The sequence below is a fragment of the Leguminivora glycinivorella genome, chromosome 11 (assembly GCF_023078275.1).
Source record: "Leguminivora glycinivorella isolate SPB_JAAS2020 chromosome 11, LegGlyc_1.1, whole genome shotgun sequence".
Classification (NCBI taxonomy): Eukaryota; Metazoa; Arthropoda; class Insecta; order Lepidoptera; family Tortricidae; genus Leguminivora; species Leguminivora glycinivorella.
This window is the reverse complement of record NC_062981.1, coordinates 14,797,709-14,813,390: the sequence shown is the minus strand read 5'-3', so window position 1 is coordinate 14,813,390 and position 15,682 is coordinate 14,797,709. Positions and strand designations below refer to the sequence as shown.

The 15,682-nt window shown below is 38.4% G+C and overlaps 1 protein-coding gene across 1 annotated transcript in view; it reads right to left on the bottom strand.

Moving 5' to 3' along the window:
• Positions 1-15,682, bottom strand: part of LOC125231358 (polypeptide N-acetylgalactosaminyltransferase 5) — a 78,403-nt gene that overhangs the window by 26,588 nt on the left and 36,133 nt on the right. Inside the window, 5 exon segments of the mRNA XM_048136804.1 lie at positions 809-858; positions 861-906; positions 1,878-2,017; positions 4,331-4,511; positions 12,461-12,566. Of these exon segments, the coding sequence (XP_047992761.1) occupies positions 809-858; positions 861-906; positions 1,878-2,017; positions 4,331-4,511; positions 12,461-12,566 (523 nt within the window).

Genomic DNA, 15,682 nt, shown 5'->3' with positions numbered 1-15,682 from the left:
CTAAGTTCTAACTAAAGTATAACTCTACTACAATTAATTAGAGATGTATAAGGTCTCTAAATGGTCGAATTACAACTAAGAACTACACTTAGGCCCAGTTGCATCAACCACATTTGACAGACACATCATCGTCACGCAGCAGACGTCTATGGAACTTCCCATACAATAAAATTAAACGAACGCTGTAACAGTGACAAGCGGTTTGATGCAACCAGTACAAATACAATACAACATATTTGAAGAAACTGAGTCGAATTAACGTCGCTTCGCTACGTTTAGCTCCTTACGAATTAAGCTATATGTGGTAAAGCGCAAAGGATACCTGGTAGCCCCCCATTTCCTTCTGGAATTTTTAAAGAGAATTATATTATTCGTAGGTAGTTGGACTTCTGGGTGCAAAATACACCTACTGTGGTACTAAATATTATGACTTAATAAATATTATTATAATATTATCGATCGCTAATTCGCACGAAGCGCTTTGCTTCTTCTTTTCTTATGCGCACTGCCAAGGAGTGGAATTCCTTGATGGCGGCTATATTTCCGAGCTCATATAACCCGGCAAACCTTCAAATCTAGGGTGAACAGCGTGCGTAGCCGAATGGCACAAACGCTCAAGAAACGAAACGCTCGTAGATATCTATCTCTATCGCTCTTGCGTTTCGCGTTGTAGAAATGCCTTTCGGCTACGGGGCCAGGCATCTTCAGGGCGAGCTCACTCCATCGTAGGCCACGTCTTTGCCGTTGGCTAGTCTGTGGCCAAGAGTAAGCCCATTTATAATAATAATAAAAAAAATACAATTTTTACCTGGTTGCCCCCCATTCCGTGGCAGTATCCCATACCGAGCGGTTGCCCCGCTTTTCCCCGAGCGTGTCCAGACAGTTGGACGTCTCCGCGTTCCGTATCTGAAAACAATCAAACCATAACACTATTGAGTTTTATCAATACTATTATTAATTCATATTTGTTTATGTAAGAATAGTAAACTCATGACGTGACAATGATTACAATGAATAAGTTCATTCAAACATACCACCTTTAGACGAAACAAACACAATATTGAGTTAGGTCGTTTTAGTTGTAAAGGTGCGATTAGATGAATTATAAAATGTGTACCAGCTTTTGTAAAAGACAAGCTGTTACATACAAACTTCCACCACCCATTTTAGGGAAGTGGGGGAGTTAAAAAACAGATAAAAAGTAGCCTAGGTCATTCTCTATACCTTCAACTATCTCTACATAAAATAAACCTGTTTTGCCGTGAAAGACAGACAAACAATCAGACACAGTAGAATCACACGTTCTTACACTGTAGTCGTCGATTTTAAAAGAAGATCAAAGTATCATGCAGATATAGTGCAATATGTTTTTCCTTTGTATTTACACTAAAAATTAACGAACATGTCATGCTATTTAGAGTTATCACGACAAATACAAACGTTTCCGAGAAAATACGATGGAAACGCATCTTTTAAGCACTGTATATTTTTTGTCTGTTTAGTTAAGTTACAGTCAGTCGGTCATAGAAGATAGTTTTTATTTCTCAGCAAAAAAGGATTTACGTTTGCGATCCTAAGTAGAAATAATACAAATAAATTAATAGTTTAAAAACGCTAGAAACAGCTATGATACGATGTTCCAGTTCATATCTTCCGGCTCCATCATCTGATCAGTTCGACAGTACCCCTTACCATATTATTGTATTGTCATCAGAACTACATACAGCGGCCAATTTTCATTGCGCTACGATCCTTGGAAAATGGTTAAATTGGTTACCTTAGATTCCATTACATGGTTATGTAGTTACATACAGGTCGACCTTATAAAAGCGTATTAAAATGTCGCATTTTCCAATGAGTTTTATAAAAATACTGACCTCTCCAAGGTAGTAATAGTCGAGTGGCATTTGGCTCTCCGGGTAGATATTCTCCAGGTACCATCGGAAGCTCTTGCACTTCAGTTTCTCCCGCAACGCCTTTCGTTCGCTCACGTCGCCCACGGGAACATTGAGCGCCCCTGGATTATATATAAACGGTTCATAAATGAGGAGAAAGAGTAGAGTTGGCAGTGACGTTGGGAGCCTCTAGATGGCGCTGATGATCTTTTTCATAAAGATAGTTTACAAAAACTAAAAAATATAATCGAAAAGAGGCCTTCTTTTATAACAAACATTTGGTACAGTCACCTGAAAAAATACTCTTCGAAAGCCGCAAAATATGTACAGATGTAGTGCGAAATGATTTCCTTCGGTTTTTTCCGGAAACGTTCGTATCCTCGTAAGGCCCAATGTACATTACAATGTACATAGTTATTTCAATCTAAATTGAACCTTTCAAGAACGGAATAAAGTAGAATTTCCATTGTTCCATTGATTTTTTAAACAAACGAAAATCTTACCTATTTATTTATAGAATAAGGTTCAAATTCAAAATGGGAAAACTAACTATGGTGGGCCTTACGAGGGTATTTGTCATGCTAGTTCAAACAGTGTCAGTACGTCTTGTACTGATGCTGACTGAAATAGCATGACACGTTCGTACGTATCCGTAGGAATACATCTGTAACAAGACAAGCTCTTATGGGTAATCAAAGATCGTGTCAGATATTTTGCGGCTTAAGTTGGGTAACATATTTATGGAGATGACGGTACAATAAGAGGTTTGTATAGAAATCAAATTCGTCAGTCAACACACTATTTCTAATGCTGTTAGTGATTTTTTCGCAATTGTATGAAGCTTACAATAAATTAAAATTAACACACAAAAAGCGAAAATGGATGATGTTAAATTAGTTAATCGTGTTAATGATTTCAATACATGATCCCAAGCAGATGTAATGACATGTTGGTTACTGATTCTTAAATTAGTAAGTAAAAATAATAATAAGCAATAATAATACAAAATAAATAATCATGAACATATATTTTCTTCTTTAAATGCGGTAACATAAAACAAATTATCATTTATTACTTACGATCGTTGAAATTTTCTCTTCAATTTCTGCAAATGCTTGCAATATCGGCAATCAACTCGAATCAATGTGCTAGAACCATTAAATTAAATCATGCAAATAAAAGAAAACGGCATGCATGCATGATTGTAAACATTTTTAGGTATCTCTTGTAACGTAAAAAACTTACATTAATAGGTTCTGGTTGTTGTTTACCGGCGTCAAAGAAAAATTCTTGGACGGAGAGTGGTTAAAATTGTTGATCCAATATCATATCAACCTAGTTTACCCGGTGCGGGTTGTGCGACGTTTGATCCAAATAATGTAGCAAGTTGATACACGGCCAGTGTACAGGCCAATGCGAACTTAGTGCGAGCTCTAGGGTGCCACCTCCATATCTATCCGTGCGAGTATGGGGTAGTCTTGCGGAACACGTGGCCAACGTGCGAACACGGTGCGAGATCCAGCGTGCCACCTTGTGCGAGTAGGGTCTAGTGCCAACCTGGGTTGATGTTGTAGTAGAAATGCTTCCAGTCATCGAGCCACACCTCAGCGAGCCGCGCGTTGTTGTGGTTGACGACCCGCCCGGTGCCTCCCGGGAACGAGTAGGGAGTTGTCTCACGTGCGAGCATGGTGCGAGATCCAGCGTGCTACCTCGTGCGAGTAGGGTCTAATGCCTACCTGGGTTGATGTTGTAGTAGAAATGCTTCCAGTCATCGAGCCACACCTCAGCGAGCCTCGCGTTGTTGTGGTTGACGACCCGCTCGGTGCCTCCCGGGAACGAGTAGGGAGTTGTCTCACGTGCGAGCACGGTGCGAGTTCTAGCCACCTCGTGCGAGTAGGGTCTGGTGCCAACCTGGGTTGATGTTGTAGTAGAAATGCTCCAGTCGTCGAGCCACACCTCAGCGAGCCTCACGTTGTTGTGGTTGACGACCCGCCCGGTGCCTCCCGGGAACGAGTAGGGAGTTGTCTCACGTGCGAGCACGGTGCGAATTCTAGCCACCTCGTGCGAGTAGGGTCTGGTGCCAACCTGGGTTGATGTTATAGTAGAAATGCTTACAATCGTCGAGGCACACCTCAGCGAGCCACGCGTTGTTGTGGCTGACGACCCGCCCGGTGCCTCCCGGGAACGAGTAGGGAGTTGTCTCACGTGCGAGCATGGTGCGATCTCTAGCCACCTCGTGCGAGTAGGGTCTAGTGCCAACCTGGGTTGATGTTGTAGTAGAAATGCTTCCAGTCGTCGAGGCACACCTCAGCGAGCCTCGCGTTGTTGTGGTTGACGACCCGCCCGGTGCCTCCCGGGAACGAGTAGGGAGTTGTCTCACGTGCGAGCATGGTGCGATCTCTAGCCACCTCGTGCGAGTAGGGTCTAGTGCCAACCTGGGTTGATGTTATAGTAGAAATGCTTCCAGTCGTCGAGCCACACTTCAGCGAGCCTCGCGTTGTTGTGGTTGACGACCCGCCCGGTGCCTCCCGGGAACGAGTAGGGGGTAGTCTTGCGGAACACGTGGCCCACGTGCGAGCACGGTGCGATCTCCAGCGTGCCACCGCACATCCACACCTAGCCATGTTAGTGACAATGTTCAACGAACTACGGTACATATAACACTGTTTATATACAAGCGGATATCTTCGCGTAGGTTTAAAAAACTACCAAGTGAAGTTAACTATCAAGTAAACCACTGGTGGACAAAGTACGGCCCGCGAATGTGGGCCCGCGAACGGATTGTATCTGGTCCGCCACCGGTCTTTTAAAATAGTGTGTGATATGGCCAGCACAATTCCTTCATTTGTTTGCCCCCAATGAAAAAAGTATGCCCATCACTGAAGTAACTATAATTTAGAAACTAGTAACATTTACGAAGTTCAATACCTCTATGGTAGTCATTTATCAATGGTCTTATCTCCATTGTTTTTCAATGCGTGATATTACCCAATATAAGAGGTACTTTTCTTGTTGCAAAAGCAAAGTATTATTAGGTGCATATTTTAATACAGTATCACGTATAATAACTAATAATAATTATATACTAGAGACCCGTTTCATTGATAGATTTATGAACCGTTTCGGTAAGCGTAACAAAGTAAGTTAAATTACCAAGAAATCAATTTTCTTTCGCTAGACCAATCTACAAATAATGTAGCTAATACACGTGCGACATTGTATTTGATAAGTCCGTTAAATTGAACATACATATAATTTATTATATTTCAATTTATAAAGACAAACAATGTTATTGTTTAGTAAGAAACGTATTTCATTGAACATTGTTAACCCAAATTGTATGTTAAGTCTTTTGTAAGTAAATCACACATTGCTGCACGACATTGACGTATCATGATACAAGGCACTTGTTTAAACACATTTTACTCAAATAATTTTCATAATCTATTTACTAATTACGTCATTAATATATTATTCTATAAATGATTGAAATCTTAGTAATGTGTACGTCAATATCGAAACAGTTGTAAAAACATATTAGTGTTAAAATAACATGTTATTATCATTCTATAAAATGAACGAATATTTAGTATTACAAGCTATACTATCTAATCATATTATAATACCACGGTTAGTAAAAACATTATCGATACATAATAATTCATTAATTAATCATTGTTAAATACGATAATTCAAAATATATCAGATCTGACGTCTATAAGCCATGTTATGACATATTTGCGATACGATAATAGATATAATTCTATTAAGCCATGATTAATAATTAAGAACTGTACATACTTTAACACAAGTAAGAATTTTAATGGCAATAATTTTATTAAGAGTACTCAAGCTAAGTTAAAAACGATTTTGACAGCCCCGCCGATACAAGTCTTTGACGTGAATCGTTACACTTCTATGACATTTTCACGTTTACTAAACCTTTTCACAGGCGTGACTATCAACATCGCTTCGAACATAGCTTAGCATGACTCTTATGTACTGAAAAAAAAGGCTTAATTAAAGTACTATAATTCTTAATTAAAAGAATTGGTGTGGTAACTGACACAATATTTCTGAAACCCCCAAAATGAACTCATTGCTCCTGCATTGAGAAGAAGCAGAAGTATAGAAGCAAATAAGAATAAAAATAAACACACAAAAGATCAAATAGTAGGAAGAAAAATGTAAGAAGAAAGTTAAAAAGTAATATAACATACTTGCAAATAGTAAAAACTGTTAATCTGTTTATAAAAATGCGTTTCTCCGATATAAATAAACTTTGTATGGACGTAACACTGATATGCTATTATAATGCCGTCCGGTAATTTCTGCTAATTAGGTAAATAAACCTATACTGAAGCTTTAAAAACGACACGCAATTTTAAGAGATAACATTTTTACTCTTTACTCAACAGTCTAAAGTAGTAAAAAAACGAAATATACAAATGAAGTAGGAAACAAACAAAATGAACATGCGAAATGGATGGAATGCAGCCGCAATGGCAACGTTAATATGAAGCTGTTAGATTGCTCAAACTGTTACTGATACATTCATTAATGTCAACCCATGATTCATTGAATGAATTAGATGAGTCTAAGATAAATTCGCGTGTCGAATTTGACAGCTAAGACCCACTGCAGTCTGCCATCTTCAAGCTAAAGGCCGCTAAAGTTAGAGTTTTCTAGAAACGATTTTCATCTTGGCGACTTCGCCTGAATGATCTAGCGTGTTGTGTCGATAGTCGATGGCCAATATTGACTTTCTGTTAGTACAAAACATAAGTCGAAAGGCGCGATCAACGTTAGAGGACCTACCGGGAAAACTGAAGTTACCAAATTACAGGCATCTTTCTTTTATGCTGCAATTAGTCTAAAATAAAGATGCCCAAAATGTATGAACTTCTGTGTACGCGACAGGCCATCAGCTCTCAAATTCGAGGTCCACAGTTTTGTCTTAGACGTCATCTTATACAAACAACGAATTTTTAATGTCCTCTAAGGCAATGTTAGTCCCCAAGCCACAACAAAACTTTATTGTACCTCTACTGCTATCATTTTGCAGGGTTATTGCTTTGATAACGGTTATTTGGGTAATTAGTTCTGTTATTGCAAGATTAATTGAAGTTACTTCTAATTACGTTATCAGGAGAGGCAAAAACCGCTAGATGTGGCTAGTTGTAAAGTTACCATACTAAACCATGTAATTATGCGTGTACCATTGGCAATACTGTTAGCTGGACATTTGTAATCCTTATTACAAGGGCATAACGTCTAGCAAGGGCTGCTAAGAGTGTTGCTGTTAGTATTATATTTAAAATTTAATTACAGACATTATTATCTATATCTTTTCCGCACTTTGTCCTGGCTAAACAGGGCAAATGCGTCAAGGAAACAATCGCGAAGGTCATCAAAGGTTTCATTTCTCCTCTATAGGTCACAATGTTTAACTGATTCTCGTGAAAATATGTATAAAATGTAGATTTGCAGTATTGCAGTATTTAAAATTATTTTAAAATTCATATCGAAGCCACTTATAAAGTTTCACGTTATGCTACAACTCACACATAGCACGCCTAACGAAGACATTTAACTGTCCGTCGGCGGAAATAATTCGTGTATAGGTGAATTTTGGCATAGTTGTATGGAATGGTGTTCTAATCCACATACTCAAAGTACTGATGGGTAGGGGAGGAGCTAACGGGTGGAGGGACCTTTACACCCCCTCCACCCGTTAGCTCCTCCCCTACCCATCAGTACTTTGAGTATGTGGATTAGAACACCATTCCCCTACAACTATGCCAAAATTCGCCTACTATACACGAATTATTTCCCTTCGCGAGATAGGCTTTATTGAGTGTGCTAACAGACAGTGTAAATAATGCTAGTTATAGCGTAGATAGCGTAAGTTATGGGGTTTTCTATTTTAAGACCATTATTCCGCGTTGGCTTAAGACGATACAGGAGGGGTCAATTTTCCATACAAACGCTCTCGACTATTTCCTCCTGGTTTTTGAAACTAGAGCAATGATTGTTTCAACAAAGATTATTATCATTTTTATCTGTGTCGGACCGTTTTGATTTTTTTTATATTTTTATTTTTAAAGACGATAGAGCCCATCAAAAATTTCCAAAAACGGCGTTATTGATTAGGGCGTAAAAAAAAAGGTGTGGTATTCAAAATTGATGACAATTAACCAAAAAAACTAAACGGTCCGACACAGATTATTTCATTGTAATTTAGATTCTCAAATTTCGTTACGATTGATTAAGTTTTGAAGGAGGAAACAGTCGAGAGCGGAACCTCGATTTTAAAGAATTTTTCGCAATATCTTTTAACTGAGTTGTTCTTAATGGACATTTTTTTTTCGATAAATCTAGTTAATAACACTAGTATATTAAACTAGAATTCCCCATTTAAAAGGAGGGCTCCTTTCCATTTTAGCATTTTCGCTCCTGTAGCGTCTTAAGCAATTCATTATGTCAAGTGGCTGGAAGCGGGTAGCAATTTTCCAACGAAAGTATAACATGGTCACATACGGTTCTAAGTATCCATTAAGCAAAATGTATGGAATTAAGTTGCATAAACGACAAACGTTTGTTGCTAAACGTTTGATGTGAAAGTGACATAAATTGCTCCCGCTTGCTAGTTTAAATACACGATTATTTACTGCGAGTAGTAGTTTAAAATGGTCCCAAAAGTATAGCACATTATAAACAATGTTTGAAACGTAGTTGAGCATTTCTTTTTTTTTTGCCATTTTTTTATTTTGATTTTTTTAGGGAATTTTAGGTCAATTGTACTCAGAATCACGAGTACTTTCAATCTCACTGGGAGACAAAAAAGTGTACCAGAATTTCCATACATTTTGTTATTTCTCCTCTTTTGTTACCCACACAACATGTACGGAAAATGGTAACAAATAAGAAAAAAATCGTATGGGACAATTTTTTTAACTACTAGGATTGAAAAAGATCTCATTTCATAAAAGTGGCGAAAAAAAAAGAAATGCTCAGTTAGTGTTAGAGGATTTTGAAGCAAAAAATAATACTTATTTTTTTCTGAACCCTAACCACTTTTGGGTTATTTTGATTTGTAATGACAAACACTTCTTTCCGAAAATGGTTTTTAATGAGCCTGTTATTTGTCACATTATTAGACAACAAGTCGTAATGATGACTAAGAGGAAAGAATACGATGATTTTATTTGTCATACTTTAACAATGCCACCATCTAGCGGTTATTTCCCGTTTCATTATGTTAGGATAGGTTAGTTATAACAAAGCTACCTAACAAATATACAAGAAATATATCGTGAGCTGATCGCAAATTTCTTATGGCGCACCATCATTCAAAATATGTGAAGCAACACAGCGCAACAGCAAGGAACTAGGAAGTTATTGTTACAGTCCGACAAGAAATGAAGACGTTCAAAACTGGCAACACTGGAGTTTCGTCCATTTTATGTTATTTTTAACATGCTTTTATTAGGTCGACCAGTTCCTATGTCAGTACATATTATGTAATGGAATCTAAGGTAACTAATTTAACCATATTCCAAGGATCGTAGCCTAATGAAAATTGGCAGATGTACCTATGTATGTAGTTCTGGAGAAAATACAATAATATGGTACTGTCGAACTAATCGAAGATATGAACTGGAACTTTATGATATGATGGACCATCGTATCATAGCTGTTTTTGGATTTCTTAGAAAGTCTTGTAATGGACTTTGACCACGATTAGGTTTCAAAATTTATAAAGCGTGTTTTTGTAGTGCTTTTAAAGTTAAACTATGCATTTATTAAATACTACAATTTCTTGTCGGACTTTACTGTGTTGCCCCACACAGGTAAATGCGTGACAGATGCACCATTGTCTCCTTCATAAGTGTTCAGCCGACGACATTCCTTTGTTAGCAAAACCCCAGCAAATGTTAGCAGTACGAACCTGGGTTCATGGCGTAATAGAACTCGCCCCACTCGTCCATCAAGACTTCGGCGACTCGCGCCGCGTTGTGTAGGACCACGTTTTGCACGCCGCCGGGGAAGGAGTAGGGGCTCTTGTCGCGGAACACGTGTCCCACGTGCGAGCACGGCTCGATCTCCAGCCGCCCGCCGCATTGCCACACCTTGCGTTACACCGGAGGGTTAATACGTGTAGCCGGTAAATAGGTACTCATGCGATCCTAAATTGTTTTTGATCTATATTTGATAGGACCGGCATCTCTCTATCTTAAGCACACTGCGACCATCTACATTGAATACATAAAGAAAGTAGCGCAGATGTGTAGTACGACGTTTTGCACGCCACTGGGGAAGGGTAGGGGCTCTTGTCACGGAACTGACGGAACACGTGCCCCACGTGCGAGCAAGGCTCAATCTCCAGCCGCCGCCGCATTGCCACACCTTGCGTTACATCGGAAAATTGTTTTTTATGTGACTAAACTATCTTTCATCCCTATTTGACAGGACTATCTCTCTACCACACCGCGACTATCTACATTTTAGGACATAAATAAGTGAACTTGAGTATTAGTACGCCGTTTTGCACGCCGCCGGGAAGGGTAGGGGCTCTTGTCACGGAACACGTGCCCCACGTGCGAGCACAACCCACCGCACAGGGGGGGTAAATACGTGTAGCCGGAAATCATACCTATAAAGGTACTAAACTATCTCTTCTTTATGACATGAAGACCGGCCACATGACCAGAACAGTTCTAGACATCAACACTAAACCCCGAGGACGAGAAAACCCCGAGTCACATGGATGTCCGTATAGTAAATAAGAATATGGAAGAAGCAAGCAAACAAAGCAAAGGAGACGACCCAGGACCGATTTATTGAATATAATGATAATGAGATATTCGATACAATCGAGTTATTGCCTAAGAAGTAGGACGCAGACACAGTACTGGCTGTAGAAGGAGATACTGTCATATTTGGTATAGCAACCGGTTCTTTGATATGTTTGTTTACGTTTTGTACGTCGGTCAATAACAGTTCTCATGTAAACACGGAATTCCAGCCCTATTGTCAGACTTTTCATTGTAATAACTGAGAACTAGCTGACTATTATTATTTTCTGAACTACCTATCTTTTTAGATTTTTATTTAGACCAATTTGTTATAATGTGTATACACCAGATATCTCGGTCAGTAACTAGATAGAGTATTCATTTTTATGCCTGACCGTTATTATCCTAACGTTAATTTAGAATTATTAGCTATAAAAAATAACGGTTGACGAAACAAAGAGCTAAAACAACATTAAATCCCCACAGATAATGTTTTTAGTATTTGCCTACTTACTCATTTTTTTCAGATAAGATGTTTCACCTTGAATAATAGAGAAATTAACTGTAGATAAAATAAAATATTTTATACCATGCACGAAATAAGCATTAGATAATTATAAGAAAAACAAGGACATAACTTATTTTTCAATCAATTTCTATTTAATAAAGTGCAGGTAGATATATACATATAAAGTAACTGAGTTGACCGTGACGTCATTCAATTCGATTTCATATAAATTCCATATTAGCAAGACGTTCAAATTCGTTTTGACTGTTCTTAAAAAGAAGCGCTGATGTGACTATTAAGCCCTATTGTTTGCAGTAGGTAGTGTAGGTCACCTACATAATTGTTTCCATATTACCGTAAACGATGTAATTTTAATTCGTGTTATTTATCAATAATTACATCGGTTATGTGACATTAGATTTGCCAAAGATAACGAGTTGATAATGTTGATATTAAATTATTCTTATATCGTTGAGTACAATAATAGTGCACATATATTACACAAAAATTTTAACCCTTCGAATTTTAGTTCTTTTTGTGACGGAAATAACTAATAATACCTAAACATAACATTACCATGACTTTTAGGGAATGCAAATGCATTTACAGAACCTACCAAGAGAGGTCGCAGTCGTAAATTATTCTTTAGTATGTTATCGGACATTTAGGACCTAAAATCAGGTAAAATACGGCTACGGTGCTCTGTGGACCCGTGTCGAGTCCTTTGTAATCAGTGACCGTTCAATGAGGAGGCACACTCAAAAGATTATGACAGATGGCGCCACCTTATTAGTCTGCACAGATAAAGAATTTCATACGTTCTCACGAGAAAGATATTTTTTCTCTTTCTCACATACAAATGACAGTGTTCCGTACGCTATTCCGGTCTCATATTAGATACGGACCCTCATAAGAATCAGCGCCAAATGTGACGACTTTCAAGTCCATGTCTTGTTTCGAAACGAATCTTTTACGCAAATTACACACTGATACGGTTCCGCACGCCACAGGTATTGTAAGCGGGACAATGTATATTGCATCCCACTCTCATACCAGAGCGCCGTGCGAATCCGCACCCAATGCGACGACGTTCAAGTTCCAAATTTAAAAAAACGTTACGCACTACGTCAGAAACCGGTCGTAGTCTCTATCGGTCGTATCTATGGCTTTTATGGCGAGAACCCGCCCAGCGGGTTGTGCAAAATTCACGAGTGCCCACCAGGCGGGTTCTTGATTGCGAAATGTAAAATATCGAATACGATGCGGAAGCTCATCTCCAAGTTCTCCCCCGCCCCAGATGTCCATGCCCTGGTCGCTTGGGAGCCGATCTTGTAGAAGTACTCGCGGTCGATGGCGAAGGAGGTTTTTCAGTACAGATGGTGTTTTTTTTACGCACTAGTGTGAGAAGTGGTTCATTATATGTCAGGTCGAAACTTCGGATGGCCATCTGTACTGAAAAACGTCGTACGATACACGTGCGAAAAGGAAATTCGTAATCGTGTCGATTTAAAACACTCCTTCGGTCGTGTTTTAATTTATCGCCACTTGTTTCGAACTTCCTTTTACGCACTTGTATCGTAATGTAAAAAACCGGCCAAGAGCGTGTCGGACCACGCTCAGTGTAGGGTTCCGTAGTTTTCCGTATTTTTCTCAAAACTACTGAACCTATCAAGTTCAAAACAATTTTCCTAGAAAGTCTTTATAAAGTTCTACTTTTGTGATTTTTTTTCATATTTTTTTTAAACATATGGTTCAAAAGTTAGAGGGGGGGGGACGCACTTTTTTTTTTTTTTTTTTTTTCCTTTAGGAGCGATTATTTCCGAAAATATTAATATTATCAAAAAACGATCTTAGTAAACACCTTTATTCATTTTTAAATACCTATCCAACAATATATCACACGTTGGGGTTGGAATGAAAAAAAATATCAGCCCCCACTTTACATGGCGAAACTATAAGGGGTCCCAAAGTTGACTACGGAACCCTAAAAAAGGTGCAAGTAGAAAACGTGTTCCGATTTCAGCGGAAAATCGGTCTCTGAAGTTAATAAAAAAAAAATAATTGGCCTATAAATAAAGGAATTCTTCAGAACTTTTGAATTATTGTATAGCACGTCTCTTATACGAGATAAAATAGAAGATGTTAGTATCGTAAAATTATAATAAAGATGCTTCTCCGAAATAGGCACATTGGAATGGATGTCCAACAAAACGACGTATCTTAATAGATACATCTAATTTCAAAGAAATACTGCTATCAAGTATCAGCCCTCAAAGGTAAGAGATGTGCAGACAAATATATAAAGAAGGTGTTCAAAGCTTTTCTGAAGAACCCTATTAGTATATCCGCTGAGCTACCACTAGAAGCTTAAAATAAACAGTCAATAACGACAATGATTTTGTATTTAAAATCCCTTATTTGAACTTGTGAATTGCTTAGAATATCACTTTAACCCTATCGTAATTCTTGCGTAAAATTGTTCGTTGTTTCAGTCTCATCGAGTTTCATTCATTGTACGGCTGTTTATTTACACCAATTGCATTACAATGGCAAAGCCTCTAACTATCGATACGAAATTTCTTTGCACATTACGCAATTTGCTTTGGCAAATCTTATCAGAAGGAAGTGTGCTAATGCTAATGTAGTACCTAAGGTCGATTTCAAAGTATAAACTAACCAGTGCTGACTTATCGTACACTTTATATCAGTTGTAATACTAAGTTAAGAATAGTTAACTTATATACAGTCAAATTGGGAAATATAGAGGCGGACAAGAAGTTGCCAAAAACATGTATTCACAGGTTCACTGTTATCTGGCAGAAACGTTTTACTCATTTATTTGATTCATAATGGTTCTTGGCAGAAGTGACGTTTGGCAGAAACACCTTACGCAGAATATGCTTTGGCATATAAATCACTATGAGATTTTTATAGCTGCCGAATTGTTTCGTAATCATAATGTTGATGAAACATCATCGTCTTCTAGTCGAACAATACTTTTACAGAATAACATTTGTGCATAATATATTAGACGGCATCAGAGGTGCAATTCGCTATTTGATAGCGAGAGTTGGATGTATTTGGGATGCAGAATGCCTAACACTCCTCACTCGCTTCGCTCGTCGTCATCAACAACGGTGACTCTGGAGCAGATTTTCTTTTTTGATAGCGTGCTTAATAATTTCTGCTAATGTAATGACCATACCTATAAGAGTTATTATAGTACATACAATTATGATAAATCAAAGTCGACCAAAGTAATGTTCTACCATAAAACAATATTCTGCCAAATGTAGTCTTATGCGTGATATTAATAATGCCAACTAAGTTTTCTGCAAAAATTACCATTCAAACTGAAAGTGTTTCTGCGAAACATGTTTGATGTTATGCGAAGTGTGTTTCGGACTAAAATTATTCTGCCAGATGAGGTAACCCGTATCTTCACAACCTTAACGTGTGATCAATAAAGTGAAAGCGTATACATATTCATTGGCACTTGTCACGCCTCTATGTAATATCTTGACTACGTCGGGTTAGCACGGAAGTCGTTCTCTTAATCCACTTGCTTCAGTTGTAATTGATTGCAGTTACATGTAACGGTACTGAATATATTCGAGCGCCGGAGATACTCAAAATATCTGCACACGCAACTTGACAATAGAACAGTGTTCGTTTGTTTATACGCAACCTTGCCCGATTCGATATTTCTGATGGCGAAGCGCACCTATAATTGAATTGTAGTGCTCATATGGCGAACAATGGAAGGACGTAGAACAGAACAAAACAATGGCTTAGATGGATGGGTGATTCCGTAGGTCAACCGAAGTAAAAGTGAAGCCAAGCGATCAGGGTGTATTGATACTTGGTACAATAGTCAGTTCAAGGTAGGCATTAATTAATTACGTTATCTTGCTATCGACCAGCTTAGCAATTGAAGAAGGTACTGGCATTGATTTATTGTATTAAATTAAAATTTTGAAAAAACCCCCGACTGCGACCATAGTAAACCGATTTTGATGAAACATGGCTAAGAACACTCCCGACTAACTCCCAGCTTTCCAGACAAAAAAAAACTAAATCTAAATCGGTTTTTATCCGTTCGGGAGCTACGATGCCACAGACAGACACACACACAGACAGACAGACAAACAGACAGACAGACAGACGGACAGACAGACAGATAGACACGAGCACACGTCAAATTTATAACACCCCGTCGTTTTTGCGTCGGGAGTTAAAAATCAGAAGCTAAAGCTTTGAAACGGTGTATTTAGAACCATTTGCTCTATTTGCTAATTTCACGACTGGTGCTACTGCTGCCTTCATTTTGTCGGTTTTAGGGTTGCCGTAGTCAACTACAGGAACCCCCTTATAGTTCCGCCATGTCTGTCTGTCCGTCCGTCCGTCCGTCCGTCCGTCCGCGGATAATCTCAGTAACCGTTAGCACTAGAAAGCTGAAATTTGGTACCAATATGTACATC